The 22566-nt window shown below is 39.3% G+C and overlaps 1 protein-coding gene across 1 annotated transcript in view; it reads right to left on the bottom strand.

The window, feature by feature from the left end:
- FAM178B (family with sequence similarity 178 member B) overlaps nucleotides 1-17348 on the bottom strand; it is a 125821-nt gene extending 108473 nt beyond the window's left edge. Inside the window, exons 1-7 of the mRNA XM_036752206.1 lie at nucleotides 17235-17348; nucleotides 16732-16801; nucleotides 15496-16262; nucleotides 14712-14773; nucleotides 11889-12014; nucleotides 11619-11771; nucleotides 460-565 (exon numbers count right to left, since the gene is read on the bottom strand). Of these exons, the coding sequence (XP_036608101.1) occupies nucleotides 460-565; nucleotides 11619-11771; nucleotides 11889-12014; nucleotides 14712-14773; nucleotides 15496-16262; nucleotides 16732-16801; nucleotides 17235-17348 (1398 nt within the window). The remainder of the gene's footprint in view (nucleotides 1-459; nucleotides 566-11618; nucleotides 11772-11888; nucleotides 12015-14711; nucleotides 14774-15495; nucleotides 16263-16731; nucleotides 16802-17234) is intronic.
- Nucleotides 17349-22566: the final 5218 nt, after the last annotated feature.

Here is a 22566-nt window from a genome sequence, read left to right as displayed (position 1 = left end):
CTTATAGAAATGTGGAACAGACTGCCTAAGGAGGCAGTTCCAATTACAGATGTAATTCACATGTAAACTGAGGAACATATGTAAACTCATAGGAACACTAAGTGTCAGTAATGGAGAAAAACAAGTTTTGAAATAATGAAAACAGTTGTTAGGCAACATTTAAAATTGTTAAATGTTTATATTTGTAGAGAGCAGTGACTCCCAAAGGATTAGACATGGTCCCTGGGAGGTTACACTTCTGCCAGAATAACCTCTATATTCTTATTCTTCAAGGAAAACAAAAGGAAACCAAAGGCATCTTAGTACACTAACTAAAAGCCTGTTGGAATTCACTTGTCTTAATTGAAGAGCAACAAAGGTTAAGAATGAATTAATGGACAAGTCTTTTGCCTAATGCACAGTTGGAGTACTCTTGCCACCTAGTGGCCAGTGTATGATCCTACTCTACCCCATCCTTACCTGGAAGAGCCACTGGAGAACTGGGACAGGGCAGCCGGGAGTTTGCAAATAGAGATAACCAAGGAACCCTCTTTGTAGGAAGGATACCTGTTGTGCAAGCGTGAAGCTGGAGAGGCAAAGGACAAAGGAATTAGACTCAGTGCTTGGATGCCAATCCTTCTGATACCACCACCCAAACTTCCAGCATTCAAAATATCTCAACCTGCCTCTATCAAGAGGGTCAGTCAGCGAGGAAGAGAAAGCCAATGGTTATGAAATAATAAGGCCGATGGTTGGGTGAACAATGTTTTTTTCTCGAGCCCTCTCTCTTGAATAGAGCACATCTGAGCAAATCATTTCTTCAATGGGAGCCTCTGTTCTCTCAGTAATACTTGAAACATTTCTTTCATTTCCCCCCCTCACTAGGTTTTGTGAGGATTACCGATTTCAGAGATCTGTGATTTCACGGGGAAGGACAGTCTTTGCTCTACCAAGAGAAGTCACAAACCCTTTACAAGAAGATAGTTTTTTAAAGAGTCACAGTGGTCAAAGAATGCATCACTTTGTGGCCAAATTGGTGATGAACCTCTCCAAACTTTGCTGGAATGGTTCTCAAGCAGTCACTGCCTTTCATGGGTCCTTTTACTGGAAGCCTTTCCAGTTGGGAAGGAGCTGCCAGAGCTTGCACTCTGTGGGGATGATCTACAAGAACCCAAATTCATCTCCATGCCACACCAAGGTAGCAAGGTAGGGCTTTAATGGAAGTTTATGAAGGTTTCTGGGTTTTTGTCTTAATCTGTGATTTCATTAGCATAGGGACCTCTAGATGAGAAGAAGCTCACTCCATCAATGCAGATATGCAACTGTTTCCTGACTTAAGGTCTTACAGAGTAGCCTAGGGCACTGAGAGATTAAGTGATTTTTCTCAGTGTTACTGGACCTACTATGTGTCAAACTATGCACTTTGAATGCTGGTCTTCTTGACTCTGAGGCCTGACTCCACTACACCAGTCCATATCTCTTTTGAAGATTATCAATAATTAATACTGGCAGAATGTTTTCAGAGCTTGTGATATAGGGAAACACAGGATGACAGAGCCCTATATTATAGCTTTTTATTAAAACATTTTATTATATCTTACACACAATATTGAGCAATAAACATTCTTCTCTCCATTTTACAGATGAGAAAAACTGAGATGTTTTGGCAGGTTTGAAAAAAAAGATTTGAGTGTCAGAAATGAAGTGAGAATCTAGAAGTCACATAACTCTCAATCCTGGGCTTTATGCCATAGACACTCTTAATGGACAGAATTAGCAAATGAGAGGATGTGGTGAACACAAGCAGCATGTCTGGATCTAGTTTCACACGGTATTTATATAGCATTTGTATTTTTCCAAAGCAAAGGAGATACCTAAGAAGATGGGGAAACTGACACAAAGATGCCCAGAGTCAGGGAGAATTTTGAGCAAGAAATAACAAAACAGGATTCAATATTGAATAGTCAAAGCAGTTGGCTCAAAGCCAGCTCAGAATGTTATTCTAGTCTCCATATATAGCTATAAGCACAAGCCTCTTCTCCCTTTTGACCTCTCACCATGTCTCTCCCTTCTAATACATGCTCTCAAAAATAAAATGATTACTACAGGAAGAAAGCCTCTTTGATTACATGTTTAGTAATTTCCACAAATATGCAGGCTAGCCAGAGAGAAGTTAGGAAAGCTACAGAATTAAGAATTATGAATTCTAGTCCTTTTCAGTTGCTGACTTGAAACTATCCCAGATACCTTTCTATAAAATGAATCTTTATAAGTAACATAAAATATCAAACTATATGTTCTATGAGGCAACATGATACAGTGGCTAACGTGCTGGACCTGAAATCAGTAAGATCTGGGTTCAAATTCTGATTCTGGCACTTACTAGCTATGTGACCATGGGCAAATCATTTAACCTCTTCTGAACCTCAGTGTATTCATCTGTAATACATATATATATATATATATATATATATATATATATATATATATACACACACACACATATATATGCATACACACATATATGTATATACATATGTATATATTTTTATCTTTTTATTTCCTCAGAACTATGCAACGATAGCAGATTCTTCATATATATACACACACACAAACATATTTAATTTAGTACAGGGTATCCCAACAGTTTTAAAGCTATTAAAACTTATAATTGCATGACGACTTTTGGAACACTCTGTATAGTTTAACAGGTAAATCTTTGCAATACGATGTCAGCAAAAGTGTTTTAGGACTCTCTGCTGAAAATCATTTAATATTCACTATTACTAACATTTCATTGGTTTGAGAACCTCTTCCACTCCGGCAGACTGAAAACCATCTAGCATTTATAGCGAAGGTCAGAGAGGGTAAGTGAATCGTCCATCGACACACAGCTGTGAAATGCCAGAAGCTGGAGTTCAAATCAAGTCTTCCAGATTCCAAGTCTAACATTTTATCCACTATGCCAGACTCCCTTCTCTTTTGGCAACAGTACATATTAATAGCTTATTTTGCAGAAAATACCAGGCTAGAACATAGATTTTAGACCTGGAAGATACTTAAGTGCTTATTTATTCCAATTCCCTTCTTCTACAGATGAGGAAACTGAGGGTCAGAAAAGTTAAGTGACTTTTTCAAGGTCACATAGGGAGCAAGTAAATAATAACAATATATTCACATCTTTGGTAATGGGTTATTTTTCTCTAGAGATTATATGGGTTTTGAGTAAGTTTCATCTTTTTTTTTTTTTGCAGGGTGGAAGGCATGGCAATTGGGGTTAAGTCACTTGCCCAAGATCACACAGCTAGTAAATGTGTCAAGTGTCTGAGGCCATATTTGAACTCAGGTACTCCCGACTCCAGAGCCGGTACTCTACTTACTGCACCACCCAGCTGCCCCCTTTAAAGTTTCATCTTCTATACATGTACATACCTGTTATATAATATCAGTACCATATAGCTTGTCTTGAGATAATTTAACATGAATTTTGCAAAAAGTTGTGATGCTTCTAACTTCTTATTATGACCAAATGAGTCCAAGGAAAGTTTCAAATAGCATTTAAAATCATGATCCTAAAGAAAAAGGCCTTCATAGAAATACCCTTTGTCTCATTTTAAAAAAAAAATCAAGGTATTTTAAGTGGCTGAGAACATAATGCTCCAAAGTGAAGTTTTCCCTCGAGCCAAGCTGCTGTCTCCCTGAGTATGTTCAAGCAATTTTGCAAAAACTCTTCTCTTAAATCACTTGAAAATTCTGAAGAAAAACTTTTCTTCTGTTAGAATGGTTACTCCTTAAATATGCACCAATATTCTTGCTCACAACTTAACCATGAAGATACTGTGCAGAAATATGTATATAGAAAAACATTGTGATGCAGAGAGACATAGTTAAGGGTGCACACAGGCCCAGATGTATAGATACTGATATACAAAAGGCAGCCACATCTGCAGGACTATGCAAATTGGCAATGACCCTGCCAGAGGGCATATGGTCAGGAAAGGAAATAAACACAGTGATTCTGAGACTATTTAGTTCAGCTCAAAGAGCTCAGCACTATGGCATTCTGACTAAAGGGCACCCTGCCAGCTTCTCAATGGGGGAATTGACTAGATGAACCCCTGTTGGCTCAGATCAACACATTTCCAACTGATGCTGTAAGAAAGAAAGCCCACTTCCAGCCACATTTCTCTTCTGCTACAACAGCCTTAGAGGGCAATTTTTGCTAGAAGAATTAGCTCTCTCCCCTCAGGTTCAGAGCTGCTGAGTTGAGCTGCAATCTATGAGGCCAGAAACAATAGAGGGAAAGAAGATGGTATTACTGTTGCCCTGCCTGGGAGGAAATGGCTTTCAAGGAATTCTTTGTTTAGAGGTGGAGGAGATACAAGTGATCTCCATTGCAGGTTCAAGCCAAGCCAAGTCCACTTAATTGGTTTCCACCTCGGATTTCTTTCACCTCAGCTGAACTATGAATGATTTAACTTTATTCAGGAGAGTTCAACAGAGAGATTCAGGCATAGACAAAGTTATGGGCAGAAAACTTGAATCCAGGAATCTCATTTGACTATGACAAAGGAAAGAAAGAACCCTAAACAACTATGGACAGCCCAGCCTTGGAGGAACTAGGAGTGTTGAGTACATGTAGAGAAAGCCACAATAAAATTAGCAAAATTCACATCACATCCTAGAATATGAAATGGTCCTAAAATTTGCAACACTTATGTTGGATTGAAATGATGTGATCATTTCCCTGTGAGAACCTTCCTCGCCTCCCCACCCCCATCCCGGTAAGAAAGCTCGAATGAGGCCCAGAAGCTGTTCCAAGCATGTCTGAAGATGAAGGAATAGGAACAGAGAGGATAGTGCCTCCAACTAAGAGCAGATAACAGAGGCAATCTCCAGGCCTGTCTGAAGTTTGCCAAGTGCCTAAAACAGCTGTCAAAGTCTGATCATTCCTTTCAAGAGAGGCTTTTTTATCTCAGGCACTCAAGAGATGAAAAACTGCTTGTGCCAGCACAATCTACTAGTGAAGGAAAGAAAAATGGAGAAAGAATAAACTATAAACTAAAAATGCTAGAAGACTGACCTGAGTCCTCTATGGTCCAATCAGGAACCCTAAGGACCATGGGATTCATCTGATTGGCAGCTGAAACTGTCCACATGTGTCATCTCCCACATTAAAATGTCAACTCCTTTGAGAGTAGAGACTGTCTTTTCTACTTGTAGCCCTGGTTCCCAGCACAGAGCTTTGCACAGAGCAAGTGTTTAATAAATGTTTCTATTCATTCATTCATTTGAGTAAAACCCTAGACTTCATGGTGATGTAGAAGAATTCTTAGTATCTATTTTTGATATGGCCTGAGGAAAGTTGGCTCTCCTCCCTATCCCTTCTCCTGTGTAAGCAGACAGTTGTCCCAGGGAGTAACAACTCCAGAGTGCTTTGGGAATCTCAAATATTAAGGTCTGGATAGGCACACAATGCAGTTGTTGATAGAACACCTGTTTCTGTGCACCTGTAAGGTTTGTCAGGTGTAAGTTTAAATAAAACACTTAGAAAAGAAATAAATGTAAGCCAAAGCTTTTCCTTCAGGTAGTGGGTTCTTCCTCACTAGGGGTCTTCAAGCTGGGTGGCCACTTGTTGGATATATACTGTCATATCTGACTTAGTAGACCCTTTCAGCTCAGCTTCTATAATTGTATGATATCTGCTCATGTTTTCTCTCTCTCTCTCTCTTAAGAAAAAGATAAACAAAATGGTAAACAAAAAAATAATAAGTATTACCACAAAGAGCCAGAAACCTAATGATCCTGAAGGAACACTCCTTTGACTAATGCCTTCATTATTCTGTAAAATAAGCCTGGTCATCCTCCAGGCCTTCCTTCTCTTTGGGGCTGTTTGATTATTTTTAGAGGTAACTGTAGCAGGTGGGAAAGCTCAGTGCTGTCCGTGCTCTATAACTGAATTTATTTCAAACCTGTTTCAGGAAGCCATGGAAAGAAAAAGAAGTTTATTGTTATGCAGAAACTGGGGCTGCTTGGTCTCAAAGGGATATGGCTCTCAATCACCGTTTAACATTAATGATGTTTTTATACAACGGACTATCTACTTTCTCATGCCTACTGAAATATTCATGAAGGAATGCCCCAGGTGGCCACAGGTGCTGACATGACAGGCTCCCAAGCCTGCACACATGCAAGCACTGAGCAATTCACATAGAGTGGCTTAGGCACACAAATATTTGATAGAACAAATATACTTACTCATACTCCCCCACAAAGATATTTATGCAGAGAGGTATGACTACTGCCATGCACACAGTGTGTGTGAATGGGAAGTTCTATAAATAATGTAGCAAGTAATCTCCACTCTTATTACCCAGCCCCCAAAGCAGGTTCTCTTGCTCCATTTGAGTAAAATAAATGCACAGTGAATTTGGGCCTGAACCTTCTATTCTACTAGACAGAATGAAACTCTGCCAAGTAGAACAGAGGTTTGTAGAGCAAGTGCTCAAGTCTTATTGAATCATTTCCTCTCTCACTTCTCTTCTCATCATTTCTTGTCTTTCTTTTCATTCCCCCTTCTTCTTCATCCCATCCTCCTCTTTCCTGTTCACTCTGCTATACTTGTCAATCACATATACCATCCAACGGCCCATTCTACCCAGCCCCAACCAACCATACGGATTCTTCCATTCCAAGTACATTTTGTTCCACATCTGTTCCCTTCCCTATGACTACCCCAGGGTTGAGAAAAGATTTAGATATCTTGAAGTCTTTATTAATGTAATAATTAGGAAGTATTGTTGAGACAGCAAGGCTCAAGAGTTCTATTCTTGGTCTGGCTTGAAGAAAAAATAGAATTTCCCATCTTTATTCTATCTCCCCCCAAATGTTACTCTTCATGGTGTTCAGACTTGGATTCTCCAGTCATCTACTTGAATAGGTGTCATGGCCAAATCCTGCCTCCAGTAAATACTAGCTATGTAATTATGGGCAAATCACTGAACTTTTGTGAGCCATAGCCTCCATATCTATAAAATGACAGTCATGATACGTGTAATACCTACCTCACGGGATTATCATGAAGCTAGAATGATCTTTGTGCATGCACAACTTCTGCCTAAAGCATCTTCTGTTTTAACAAGTCCTTCCCCCTTACAATTTCCTGGATTTTTTAGGTGCCAGAAAAAAAAAACCCAAAAAACACAAGGAAATTTGGGTTTGGGATGGCCTCTGGGTATTTAAAGTAAGTAAAGTTGTCCTAATGTCATGCTATTAGTGGAATATTTAAGAGGAGAATCACCATCCTTTGAGCAAGAGATAGGAGACAATGGAGGCATGGGAGAGAAGGCACAGACAGCATGCAGTTGTGTGTTGAGTTGAGGACAGGGACTCCTGCGGAAGTCCTCAGGGCTTTAGAACAACCCTAGGAGGAGACACAGAGAGGATACCTGACCATGGGCCCTCTGGTGACCTTCTCATGAAGGTATCATGCAACACATTCACCTGGGTGACCTGTGACAAAGTGAGATCCAAGGTGGTGGGATGATTGCTCCTTCCACTGAAACTTTGATATGGGGGTGATGCTCCAAGTGCTTCTCTATAAATTTCTTTGAGTATGCCTGTGCAAAACCAGGTGTAGAAAAAACTGGGTGGGGAGATCTGGAAAATTTCGCTCCTAATATAAGCAGGTGGCCATGGATTACTTTGTTGCAAGTTTTAACCCAGTTATCTCTTATTTTTCTGTTTCACTTCAGGAGATTCTACTTAATCTAGATATAAGTAAGTAATCTTTCTATGATCATGACAACATGGGAGATTAAGATCTTCAAAGAAAAGAGGCTAGAGTCAACTGATAAATTATGAATTATTATTGGAAATTAATCATACCTTAGATTAGAGATTGGAAAAGGCACTGGGAAGGAAAAGTTGGGAGATAAAGAAATGGCAGTCCTGATTTTGCACACACACATTGAGCTCGTGGTTCATAACTGAAAATGGTGGGGATGGTCACCCATGCACAGCCGATCCAACTGTTAGGTCAGGATTTATTGCCACCTGGTGGCTTGTTCTTATAAATCACCCCACGTAGTTATTCCAGCCTAGCTCTCCTAGCACCAAGGTAAAGTAGCTGCCCCTGTATGGGGAGAAGACCTGCCTCATATGTGGGAATCCTTACCCTTTTTATATGTAAAGTACTTCATAGATTTTAATGGGCTATATGAATGTCAGTCAACGAATAAGATGTTAGTAAAAGACAAGCAAAAGGAGAAAACAAATTAAGTGCCACTTACGTATTTGTTGGTGCTGCTCTTCACATCTAGAATGTATTTCCCACTCTTTTATTTAAGCAAATCATACTCATCTCAAGCACCATTTCCTCCATAAAATCTTCCTGGAAAACTCTAGCTCTCCTAATATCCTAATAGCACTTGTTGCCCATCCAACATCTTTGGGCCCTTAATTAGATTTGTAGTTTATTCTTTAAAGGCTCATATATGCAACAAGAGATGTCTCCTTTCTACAGGAACACCTTTTTCACATAGGCGCTACACAGAAAAAAAGGCAAGTGGGTAAAAAGAAGGCGACATACATGTATGTGCCTCCTAAGGAAGGAGACAGTAAAGAGCTACTTGGTGCAGTCTCTGCCTGAGTCACCAGATGTTACTCCAAACCCGAAACTACTGACCAGACTCTCTTTCAGTCCTTCTCACATGCGAAGGCAGGATTTGCCTGTGTTCCTTAGCTTCCAGACTTCGTCTGAGGTCATATAAGCTACAAATTCTTTCTCAAACTGTTCCCCTTCTTGTCCTTTCATCTCTGAATTATTGTCTTCCCCTTGTCCCAGTGAAAAGATTCAAGGAGAGAGAGAGAGAGAGAGAGAGAGAGAGAGAGACTAACAGGGAGGTCTGATGATGCCTCTCTCCCTCACAAGGGACCCTAGTGAGCTCTCATTTGCAATGGGGCAGGAGGCACCAATAAAATCAAGAAATGTTATCTGTTTGCTACAATATTCTCTTTTCATTTCTTGTCTTCCTATTGCAGATCTGGTCATTTCAGCAGACAGAAGGGTATGGCAAGGTATCGCATGTGAAGGCATGGCCACCTAGCCCTATGCCAACAGAAGCTATAGAAGCATGAGGACAGCATCCAAGGCTGGAGTAGTAGGAAGCAAAGAAACCAGAGGTCAATGCAGTTAGCAGTCAAGAGAGGTCCTGATAGTTACTAAGACAGCTGACTACCGTTCATCTTGTGCCAGTGAACTGGAAAAGCTGATTTCCTTGTTAGTCAATGTATCTGAAGCCCTTCACCACCTTCCTTGCTTTATTTTGTTTTTAACCCATGATTCCAAGATGGGGAGCATAACCTCCCCCCTTCTATCCACACTACTTTCACAAGCCATGAGGATATATGGCATGGATTCTCTCCAACTGCACCCAAATATCTGGCAGCTACGTGGCACAGTAGACAGAACACTGAACCTGGAGTCAAGAAGACCCGAATTCAGATCTGGCCTTAGATACTTAATAGCTATATGACCCTGGGTAAGCTATTTAATCAGTCTGCCTCAGTTTCCTGATCTGCAAAATAAGGGCAATAATATCACCTACCTTTCAGTGTAGTTGTTAGGATAAAATAAGATGTTTATAGATGCTCTGCAAACCACTATATAAATGCTAGCTATTACCATCCTCCTCCTCCTCCTCATCATCATCATCTTGAAGGGCAATCAAGAAGAGTGCTAGGAGATGACTGGAAACAAATGTCTATACAGGACTTTCAGGAGGATTCAATGAGTTAATATATGTAATATGTAACATATGTAATGCAAAATATAAAGCACTGCTATTGCTATCTTCCTTTTCACTTTATTCAATGAAATGAAAGAATATGTGATCATGGCACGTTAAGTATCTGCATTCACGAATGCAGTGGACAGGGATCTGGCAGCGGAACCCAGACGAGAGAGATCAGTTTCATACTTTAATATTCGGAGCAATATTCTATTTCATTCCCTAGATTAATCTCAGATTCTGCCAGGGAAGGGTTAATTCAAACTGCTTATGGTAGTGTGGGAGCCACCTAAGTGATTTTAGACTGACTGCTCCTGTAGCCTTTTAAGAAAAATGGGGCTATTTTGGTTATGTGCCAGAGGAAAACTGAAGATGCTCAAGTGTAGCGCTACCTGTTGGCCAATTCAAATTTTGCACTACTTAGATGGATAAATATTTCAATAATATGCTGTTTGAGACACTTAAAGAAGGCAGCAGTTGAGCCACACAACCAGAAGACCACCATGTGAGGAATATAAAGATTTTTTTAAAAAGCCATTTTTCAGTTAGGTCTGACTCTTCACGACCCCATTTGGGGTTTTCTTGGCAAAGTGGTTTGCTATTTCCTCCTCCAGCTCATTTCACAGATGAGGCAAGCAGGGTTAAATGACTTTTCATACATCTAGCAAGTCCCTGAGGTTGGATTTGAACTCAGATCTTCCTGATTCCAGGCCTGGCATTCTATCCACTTTGCCACCTAGTTGCTCCTATAAAGACTCTAATTAACAATTAATAATTTATCACATGCCTCATTCATGCCCTCATTCCTATAATATACATAGCTCTTCCCCTCAACTTCCTATAAACCAAAAAAGTATTATTCACATACATAGATCAATTAAACTCTTTACTAAATGAATTTGAAACTACCAAAGTATAAATTTAAATAAGGCTCTGATGATATAGCAGTCCATGTTACCTCTTTCACCCACTTCTACATCTCCTGACTCTACTAGGTGAAAGGGAGTTAAGCCCACAGACTTTGGTCAAGAAACAGTCCTGAAATCAAAGCCACAAAATTGGAAAATGGAATCATCAGCAGCTGGAAGGTGAGAAGTAGGGGAGGTGACTTCTTATCTTATGATAGTCACTGCTGGGCCAATTGCTAAGAGAAATGCATAGTCTAATGAGCAGCAAGATGGTTCCCAGAGCTTCTGAAGTTAGAAGAAATACTCTTCCAGAGGCCACTGACAATACACACAAGCTCACTGTCCATGCTTTCTCTGTCCTCCTCTGGTATCTTCTGGCTTGTTGTCCAAAAAGCAAGCCACTATCTTAAATGTCTAGGTGAAGCTCTCTATTAAATGACTTTAGGCAACTCTGGCTAGGTTAATCCCCTGAGGCAACAAAAGCCAAAGCACTGTCCAACCTTTCAGTGTCTTCAGGATGGAGGCAGTGCAGGAGAATGAAAAGGTAACAGCCTGAACACAATCAAGTAGGTAATACACATGTAAGTCATGACTTCCCAACAGGATTGTAAACAGCTGGAGGGGGAAGCATTATGCCCTACTCTTCTTTTGAATCACCTGCTATGCACACAGATTATTCAATAAATACTTGTGCTGATGGGAGAGCTCAAAATAAGGACACATGAAAAAAAAGGAAAAAAAAGAAAGTACTTATTTGACCTTTGAAATCCTTCTGTTTACTTTTGGCTATACCTGATTCCCTAATCCTGCATATTCTCAAAAGCCAAATAATGTTTCCCACTAGTTAGTTACTGTATAAGGCAGCACTGAAATTCACCCCTACCCCTACCCCACAGCTCTCAAAGGCAGGTTTACTTTCAACTCCAATCCTTATACTTACCTGAAGAAAAGTTTCTCCAGACCGTTCCGAGGTACCAGACTGGTACTGTCCAGGGTGCAGGACAAGAGGTGGTTCTGGGACAAAAACACAACCTCACCTGGATGAAGGGTTGGGATCATTTGCAGCTTCACACAGAATTTCTCCACTAGCAGCCTAGGAAGCCAATGAAACAAAAAACCAAGAAAGAATCTATGATTAAAGACAAACAAACAAAACCTTAGCATTCACAGGATAGTTTTCACCAACTGCTATAGCATGTACCTCTCCTACCTATGCTCACGAGTAAGCATTCCATAGTCATCTTCTGGGTTCTCCAGAGAAGCAAGGTTAGGGTCACCTCCAGGGTCACTTCCCACAAGTGGTTCCTCCCACTCATCTCTCCCTGGGGTCTTATTCCTACAGAGCAGACAGACAAAAACCATGCAATAATTGTTAGAGGTTGCTCTGGGGCAACTACTGTTAGTTCCAAGCAGGCAAGAGCCACAGTCGAATCCACACCTCACATTCCTATTTCATGTAGATACTATTCCTCTTTCAGGAGTTATCCCAAAACTAATCCCCTAAAGTGACTTTCTGGGAGAGTAGGGCTCACTAGAGTTTACCAAAGCACTGTCAAATATAACTAAGCATCATGGTCCCCAACATTTATTCACTCATTCAATAAATACTTATTGAGCTCTTATTGGGCATTATATAATACCTAAAAGAGAGGCAGGATAGCCTGATGGATAGAGTGCTGGATCTAGAGTCAGGAAGACCTAGATACAAAGCCCTCCTCTGACATCAGCTCTGCGACCATGTTCAAGTCATTTAATCTCTTGGTGCCTGAGGCAACTCTCTAAGACATCTACTAAATTACAGATGAAATAGACTTTAGTGAAGGGACTTCCTACACCCACAAAATCCCAAAGAATCTGAGCGTTGCTCTAGGTAACAGGGTAGAAATAAAGAAGTACAAAATAAGACTCAATTCAACAAGCGCTTATTTAAGCAAGGTATTAGGAATACAAAAATGAAAATGGAAGAACTTACATTCTATTGGGGTTTGGAGTGGGGAGGTTTGGGGTGGGGAGGGAGGACAACATGAATACAACTAAGTAAATAAAAAATATATACAAAGCAATTTCCTAGAGCTTGGGGAGGGAAACCACTAAAATCTGGGGGGAGGGAGGGATCAAAAAAGGATTTGGGCAAGGAGGTGGACTATGGCTTGAAACTCGAGTTGGGGATTTCAAGAGGTGAAGGTGGAAAGCATTCCAAAGAAGCATTTCAGGAAGGAAGGACAGATTGTACAAAGTCATTGGGACAGGAAATGAAAAGGCATGCACAGGGAACAAGTAGGCCATTTAAACTGGAAGTTATTGTGGTTGCTGAATTGGTTCAGTCGTGTCCAACTCTTTGTAATTCCATTTGGGTTTGCCTTTTTTTTTTTTTTGACAAAGATACTGGAGTGGTTTGCCATTTCCTTTTCCAGCTCATTTTACAGATGAGGAAAATGAGGCAAACAGGGTGAAGTGACTTGCCCAGGATCACACAGTTAGCTAAACGTCCAAGGCCAGATTTGAACTCATGAAGAGGAGTCTTCCTGACTCCAGGCCCATCTCTCTATTCACTGAATATGAATAGCAGTAACATTAACTCATGCTGGGAGGTGGGAGCTTTAAATGCTAAACAGAGACGTTTGAATTTTATCTTACTGGCAACAGGGAACCAATGAAGATTCTTGAAAAAAGAAATGACATGGTCAGATCTGTGCTTTAGGAATATCAGTTTGGCACTGATGTCAATTTAAGGGTCTAGACAGAGGAGAGACTGGAGACAAGACCAATTAGGAGGCTACTACAATAGTTCAGGATGAGTAAATATAAAGTAATGGGCCTGAATTAGCATGATCACCTAGATTTGGGAGATAAGAGAAAGCTAAGAGTAAAGGATGAAGGTGCAAGCCTGGGTGACTGAAAAATATGGACATGAACCCAGCCCTCAAAGAGCTTGCAATACAACTAGAGGAACCAGTCATAGAGAAATAACAATTAAGTAACTGTACAAGGCAATACATGATTAAGCATAAGAGGACTGGGTACAGATAACATGTTATAGGAACGCAGAGGAAGAAGAGGTCCCTATGGCATGGCTTGATAAGGGAAAGTTTCTTAGAGATGGAAAAGACAGAGAGGAAGAAGGAAGGTATTCAAAGTAGAGAGCATAGTATGGCAAAGATGTAGAGGCAAGGATAAACAAGATGTGCTCATCACTTCATTGTATGATAGGAGGTTCACTTTAAGGTTCATACTACAGGAGGTTCACTCTGGGGAATAATGATAGTATACTTGGGAATAAGGAATACTGGAAAAAGAGGGTCTGGTGGTTTTAAGGTCTGTTCAGCAATGCCCTTAGAAGCTTTCACCAGGCAGACTGAATTTGACTTTTCACAGGTTGATCAATGTGGTATCACAGCAGCAAGGTGGGATGGGGAGTGTAACAATCCGTAATGAAGCAATGAAACCAACAGGAAAAAAAAATAGGAGAAAATACACTTGAGGATTTAGCCCAAAGAACACAAAAGCCTGGAGGATGGAGATGGAGAAGCACTGCTTTGATTCCTTTCTTCTCTGTTTGGTTTATTTACCTGTTAAATATGTCTGTTATTAGTCAGAATTTATCAAGCACTTACAGTACATTTGTGAGAAAATTTCCCCCACACTTTACTTTTCATTCTCCATCCTCCAGATTCACTTTGGGAATATCTAACTCCATGAATTAGCACAGATGAGTAATCAGGCATATATCCATTGGGTATGTGTATGTGGGGACTTTATTTCATCAACAATATTTTAAAAAGAGTTTCTCAATGTGCCCTTCAAAGGAAAGGCCCATCCCAGGAAACTGTTCTGGTTTAATGCTTCACAATAATGAGAGTTTAATGATAGTTTCTGTTCCATATACAAAGAGCTTCGTAAACCACAAAGTATGTGTGTGTATTTACATATCTATACACACATATGTACACATATGTATATATGTATATGAATATGTATACATATATACACATATACATGTGTGTGATTTATTTTTATTCTTCTTACTACTTACTTCTTCTCCTGTAGCAAGTAATCTAAACTATTGACATATCCATCAGGAATCCCGGAGTCAAGCTGGAGAAAAAGGTAGCAAGAAAGAAAAGAGAGAGAGAAAAGTAATGTAAGATGTCAGTTCAAGTGAATGGCCCTTAAATGAAAAGGGACATTTTCCAGAGCTAGCAGATACTGAAGAGAATGATGAAAGCTCTAACAAGCAGCTTTCCTAAAACATACAACCAGTTTTTCTAAGACTATTAGCTTTTGTGGGGGTTTTGTGTTTTTGTTTTTCGTTCATAAAGACTAATTTGGCTGACATATAGTTTCAGATTAGTTCTATATTCAATTGATTAGGATTAGTCTGGATTCTTGGAACCTAACTTGGTGCCAAGGCATATATACCCATATTCTATGCCCTAAAATAAGGCTTCCTGTTACAAATACTTTTCTTGCTTCATCTCTCTGTTTCCTTAAAAATTATTCCTCCACAGACTAATCTTGGAGTCCAAAATTCAGAAACTGGGACCTCTTAGAACCCAACTTTCAAAGAGTCAAATCACAGAAAGTCTCTGGGGGGCAGGCAGGGGGGGCGGGGGGTGAGGTCTATAAAACCCATCGAGGGCACCGTGTGTCTAGTACACAGCTGTAAAAGACTCCAAACTGAAAAGGAGTTTGTGTTTCTACATGAAGGCCTTGAATCATAGCCAAACCAAGGAATTACAGGATAAAGCCAAGAAAGGAATTTTAGTAAACATATGAATGTGCAATGCCTTGCCATGAGATCTAGGGAACTATAAAACTGACCCAGCAGATAACCCTGGAGGCTGAAAAGAGGGGTCCCCTATGCTTACTGAGTCATGGCACTCAAATGCTGATGTCGCCATCTGCTGACCAGGGCCTGCCATGTTTTGGAACAGCTCCTCCAAGGTCACCAATGCTTCCTCGGGGTCGGAGTCCAGCTGCAGGGCCTCCTCACTCAGATCATCTGAGCATTCTAAAAAGTGGCTGCCAGAATGGGTTTGGAATGGGGTTTCCTGAGAATATGACAAAGCCTTATGGTTCTCAGGCTCTTCAATTTTTGTCTTTGGAGATAGACTCAACTCTGTGGAGTCTACCACTTGATCCATTTCTCTGTCCTGTCCCAAAGTTGCTTCCAGCTCTTCCATAGCAAGGGCTACATCCTCCTCAGTGTTATTCTCTAAGGCTTCTGGGAGGTTTGGGGGTGGTGAGGGACTAGGGTTGGGAGGCTTTTGGTACAGGAATTCAATTGGTGGAGGGCTCCAATCTTCAGGAAATAAGTCACCAGAATCCTCATCAGTCAAGGGAAAGATGCTGGTATTCCTCGAGGGGCTGGGCCAGCTGGTTTGTGAGGCCTGCTGGGAATGTTCATCAAAGGCACTAGGAGTGTCTATCTTCAGTTTCTTGTGATGATCCTGGGTCCCCTCAGAAAACGGATTGTCTTGGCCCCACGAGCGATGGACAAGGCACTGTGTCAGTAAGCCACCATAGGATCCATGTTGCTGGTCAGGAAATTGACTAGACGGAGCTCTTGGATGTAACTGGGAAGCTTTAAGACAAGAGATAAGAATAATAAAAGTTTATATGGAACCAGGGACACAGTGAACACTTATGATTATATGCAAAACATTTTTTCTGTTCTATAACAAATAAGGATCCAACATTTCAACTCCGCAAATATCTATTAAACTTCTAGCTTTTGCGCATAGAAGAAATTAAAAGAGAAGAAATTACCTAGTAGAGTAAGCAATTAATATGGGAAGAAAACAAAGGAGAAAAAGGTTCTCTACTCCTTGAATTACTAAGTACTGCTCAGTGAATCTGTTAACACTTTATACAGATGAGAAATGAATACCTCAACTCTGGGTCCTAGATGTCTTTAAATCCACAACAGACATTGTTGCCTTAGATCCAAATTCATTCTAAAACAGTATTCATTCCCTTTACATCTGTAACCTATCAAGGAATGTAACTAATCCCATCGAACAAATGAAAGAAATAAAGAAATGACATATTACCTTCATGGTGAGGAGTAACCGTCTTGCTCTTCCTACACCTAGGTGTCCTTGAACCCCTAGTGGTTTTATCCTGAAAGAAATTTACTGTTAAGTGAAATTTAGGAAAATAGAATACCTTAATGAGTCCATATTCTTCTGTGAAAAGGAATCTGTTTCCTTTGTCCCCATCAAGGAATTTCTTCTCTAGGGTTTCAACTTAAGTTAATTAAATATCCAACCACTGCAAAAACAGGGTCAGGTTAATAGGGAAAATCAATTTTGGTGCTTCCAGGGGAAAAAAAAAGCACCAGAGGTAAAGTGTCCCATGTCACCCAAAAAGATGATGATAGAACAAAGAATAAATATAAGAATCTTCTTAACTCTCAACTCCTAAGTATATATATTTATGCACATATACATATATGCATACACACATACATGTATATGTATGTTTATATATGTATACATATACATATGTGTGTATGTATATATGTATATGAGAAATGGTTATTCCCTTCACTCACCCTTGCCCAGTCACCATCTTGGAATTGTTTCTGGGTAGTAGCAGGGACAGAGAAACAAGAGAATGGCTTGCCAACCTTCATCTTCTTCAACTCCCGTAGTTGCTGGTATGCCATCAGGCTTGACTGAAATCTATTACTAAAGAGTCCTGAGACAGGCTTCCGGTGGGAAGAGAGTGGGATCTGATACCAGCGCCTCTTTTCTCCCATCTCTGAAGGATCAGCCAGTGCTTTGCTTGATGGCTTCTTCTTTGGATGATGACTGAGTTCTTGATGAGTAGAACCCAATCTTTTTGCTACTTGGAAGCTACTGGTAGCCTGCAGCTTCTTTCTTGAGGTGGGATGGATAGCTTCCAAAGGCCCTGCAGACCTCTCTGATGGATCAGCCATCTTGGTCAGGGATTTGGGCATGGGGTATGCTCTCAAATGAGGAGCCTGAACTGCCTGCTTGTTCTGAGGAAGGAGAAGTCAACTCTAGCTCCCTGGTTGGAGGCCAGAGACTGACATTCAAGTACAGACAGAGCCTCAGAATTCATTTAGTGGTTAAAAACCAAATAAACCACTTTCCACTCAAAAGCCAATGCCTTTGTTTTATGGGTTCTCTCACTAGAGGATGGAGAACATCATCTTCTTTGCCACCTGCAAGGATGGAGAACACAATATTTGCCCAATCCTTTTGAACTAAGAGATTAGTCCTTTTTGTACTGTACTAGAAGAGTAAGATATTCTTCATTCAATGAAGGTGCAAGTCACTATAAAAAGAAAGGATGTCTTGCCTAAATAAATTAAATTTATGGCAGACTTACAAATGGCATCCAGAAATCCTGATTCCTCATCACAGAAACTCAAAGATGGAAAGGACCATCTGGTCTCACCTATATCTGACCAATAATTCACTCTGCAACATCTAAGACCTCAAATGAAGGGTGAACTATTGTAAACAAACAAACAAACTTCCACTCATTGTTCTTAGTCTTACCCTCTGCGGTCAAGCATAACAAACATTGGAGGGAGACTCTACTTAGATATCTAGGTAAAGCCAGCGGTATGACCAGTATCCACTTCAAGTAGAATACTTCCCTCCTAAAGATGACAAAACAAATAATTCAAACACAGTGACAATAAAGCTCTAGAATACTTATCTAATACTTATCTGTATTTTGAGGTGGGCTAATATTCTTGCAAATCAGAAGAACAGGGCACTGTGACTTAGTACAGAAGAAATGAAGCCAGACACCCAGAGGTTCAGCCATTTGGACAACCTTTCTAGCCTTTTTTGGTTGGAGTTTTTATTATAGGGTCAACCCTGCTGGGAAGCCTGGCAATATGCTTGTGTTCAGAGATCCTTCAATGTCATGAGAACTGTGGAGAAATCTGTATACCAAGTTGATTAGGACATTGGTGGGCTTTGGATATCGGTGTGCTAACAACTGAGCATCTGCCTTTCTCTGATGCAGATTGTTATATGTTAGCTCCACACACAGCAAGAAAATAGCTGCTGCTCTTACTCGGAGACCTTTGAGGTTAAAGTCACTCAGCATTGATAGGCCCAACTAAACCACAGCACAAATCTAATCCCTTTTCCACATGACCTTCAAATATCTGAACACAGTGATCATATTTCTGATCTTCCCCTAAGGCCTTCTTTTCTCCAGGCTAAACATCTCTAGTTCCTTCAACCAATCTTCTTGTGGTATGATTTGCCTTCCTGTGGATGCTCTCCAGCTTATCAACGTCCTTCCTAAAACGTGGAGACCAGACCTGAATAACATACTCTATGTGTGGACTGATCAGGGCAGAGTACTGTGGGACCATCATCTTCCTTGGTCTGGACATTATGCCTCTCAATGAAGGCTAAGACTATTTTGTACGCCACATCATACGGCTGATCCATATTGAGCTTGCAAAACATTAAAACTCCCAGATCTTTTCCAAATTAGCTGCTAGCCATAGCTTCCTCAATTTGAATATGTGAAAATTGTTTTTTGAACTCAAATGTAGGATTTTAAATTTATCCTTGTATGAAGTTTCATTTTAGATTCAGAATAATATTCTAGTCTGCTGATGATAACTTTTTAAGGTCCTGATTCTGTCATCCATTCTACTGGTTCTCCCTCTTAACTCTGTGTCATCTGTATATCTGATAAGCTTGCAGCTATGCCTGGATCCAAGTCACTGAAAAAATGTGAGGTTGGCAGGGAGACAAGAACAGATCTATGAAGCTCTAAAGTACTCCTTCCAAAATGAAACTATACAGCGACTAGACCTCCCCCTGGATCACACCACTTTGGGAGCACTGGAAACTTGAGGGTCCCCAACTGGAGCTTGAAAACCACAGAAGGATGCAAGAGGATAGAGGCCCAGGCCAGATATTCTCTCCCCCACAGACATGGAGCCCAACATTAAGTCCAAAATCAAGAAGTAGACTAGGAGAATGACCAAACAAACAAAAAAAGAATTCAACAACAAAGAGCTATTAGGATGACAGGGAAGGTCAAGACTCAGACACAAAAGAAGGGAATGACTCAAAAACATCTATAAGCAAAGCCTGAAGGAAAAATGCAGCTGGGAAACAAATCCAATAAGAATTCATAGAAGAGTTAAAGCAAGCATTAAAGAAGGAGCCAAAAAATTATTTTAAAAACCAATTGAAAACCATAGAGAAAAGAGGAAAAAAGAGCTAGGGAAAAGAGAAAGATAAGAAAAAAAGAATAGAAAAAGAGATTATAAAAACTGACTAAAGAAAATAACTTCTTGAAAATTAGAATTAGACAAATAAAAGTTAATGACTCCATGAGACATCAAGAAATAATAAAATCAAAAGACCAAAAAAAAAAGAATAAAATGTAAAATAGCTCATCAGAAAAACAAGTTACCTGGAAAACAGATCAAAGGGAAATAATTTAAGAATCATTGACAATCTGAAAGCCATGAGCAAAAAAAGAACTTAGACATCATATTTCAAGAAATCTTAAATAAAAACTGCTCAGATATCTCAAAACCAGGAGAAAAAGTAGAAATTTAAAAATTGTGTCATATTGTGAAAGAAACCTCAAAACGAATACTCCCAGGAATATTGTAGTAAAAATCTAGAGCTGCCAGATCAAACAAAAAAATACTACAGGTAGTTAGAAAAAAGAATTCAAGTACCAAGGAGTCACAATCAGGTTCATACAATATTTAGCAGCCACCACAATAAAGGAGTAGAGAGCTTGGAATATGATATTCCAGAAGGCAAAGGATCTAGGCTTACAACCAAGAATAACCTACCCAGCAAAGCTGAGTATAATTCTTTAAAAAAATGGATTTTTAACAAAATAGGAAATTTCTAAGCATTCCTGTTGAACAGATCAGAGATGAGTAGAAAATCTGATGCATAAACATACGAGTCAAGAGAAGCAGAAAAAGGTAAACATTAGTGAGAAATTATAAAGGACTAAAAAATATTAAAATATTTACTTGCTTATATGGGGAGATGATACATGTAACCCCTCAAACTTTTATCGTCACTGGAGGTCATAGAGGGAGTCTAATTAGATAGAGGGCCTAGGCATGATTCTGTTGTGTTTAGATGATCTCAGCCAAAGAACGAAATGGGTAGGGAATAAGAATGAAATGGGAGATGGTAGGAGGGAGAAAAAGAATGGGAGAAATTATCTCACATAAATGGGGTGGGCAAAGAGGGTATAGTAAGGGGAGGGGACAGATAGCACTTGAACCTCGTTCTCATTTGAACTGGTTAAAAGAGGAAAGAATACATGTACACATAAGAGAAAGGGTAGTTTAAGGAAAGTATTAATCAGAAGTAAAACAGACTCTTAAAGAGGCAGGGGAAAAGAAGGGTAAGTAAAAAAATTAGAATGGAAGAAAATACACAGTTAGCAATTATAATTATGAAGGTGAATAGGATTAACTCATCCATAAAATGGAATAGGATAGCAGAAAAGATTAGAAACCACAATCCAACAATATGTTGGGTTTTTTTATTCTATCTTTTTAAAAAATTATTTATTTTTAATGTTCTTTTAAAAAATATTTTGAGTTCCAAATTCTCTCCTTCCCTTCCCCATTCATTTAGAAGGCAGGCAATATATTATTTATAAGCATGAAATCATGCAGAAACATATTTCCATATTAGCTATGTTAAAAAAAAACCAAGAAAAATAAAGTGAAAAAATTATACTTCAATTTGCACTAAGAGTTCACCAGTTCTCTCTTTGGAGGTGGATAGCATTTTTCATCATAAGTCCTTCGAATTTGTCTTGGATCATTGTATTGATCAGAGTAGCTAAGTCATTCACAGATGATAATTGTTTCAATATTGGTGTTACAGCATACATTGATCTCCTGCCCACAATATATTGTTTACAAGAAACACACAGAAACAGAAAGACACACACAGAATTAAAATAAGCAGAATCTACTATGCTTCAGCTGAAATAAAAAGGCAAGGGGAAGCAATTATGATCTCAGATAAATCAAAAGCAAAAACAGACCTAATTAAAAGAGATAGGCAAATGAAAGGACCTAAAACAATTCCAAAGGACTCATGACGGAAAATGCCATCCACATCCAGGGAAAGAACTATGGAGTCGGAATGCAGAGCGACGCAGTCTATTTTCTTTTTTGGGGGTTTTGTTTTTTCTTTCTCATGGTTTCTATCATTCATTATAATTCTTCTATACAACATGACTAATGTGAAAATATGTGTAATAGGGAAGTATATGTAAAGCCTGTATCGGATTGCATTCCATCTTGTGGAGGGAAGAAGGAGGAGAGAAAATTTAAAAACTTATGGAAGTGAATGTCGAAAACTAAAAATAAATAAATTAACTAATAAAAAAAGAGATAGGCAAGAAAACTACATTTTGCTAAAAGATACCATAGACCATGAATTAATAGCAATTAATTAATACTAATGCAAAACACATATGCACCTTGACTACACTGCCTTCTAAGGAGAGGGGGAGAGAGAGGAGGGAGGGAGTAGAACTCAAAATTTGAAAAAAATGAGAATGTTAAAATTGTTTTTACATGTAACTGGGAAAAAACAAAATATTAAATAAGATATTTAAAAATATATGCACCTAATAGCACAGCATCTAAATTCTTAAAGGAAAAGTTAAATGAATTATGAGAAGAATTAGATGGTAAAACTATGATAGTGGGGGAGCCTTAATTTATCCCTCTCAGACTTAGATAAATCAAACCAAAAAATAAACAACAAAGAAGTTAAAGAACTGAACAGAATTTTAGAAAAGTTAGATATGATAAATCTCTGGAGAATACTGAGTGGGAATAGAAAGGAGTACACTTATTTCTTAGAAGTGTATGA

The sequence above is a fragment of the Trichosurus vulpecula genome, chromosome 3 (assembly GCF_011100635.1).
Source record: "Trichosurus vulpecula isolate mTriVul1 chromosome 3, mTriVul1.pri, whole genome shotgun sequence".
In the NCBI taxonomy this organism is placed as follows: Eukaryota; Metazoa; Chordata; class Mammalia; order Diprotodontia; family Phalangeridae; genus Trichosurus; species Trichosurus vulpecula.
Note: the sequence above shows the minus strand (reverse complement) of the source record. Positions and strands in the feature narration are given on the sequence as shown.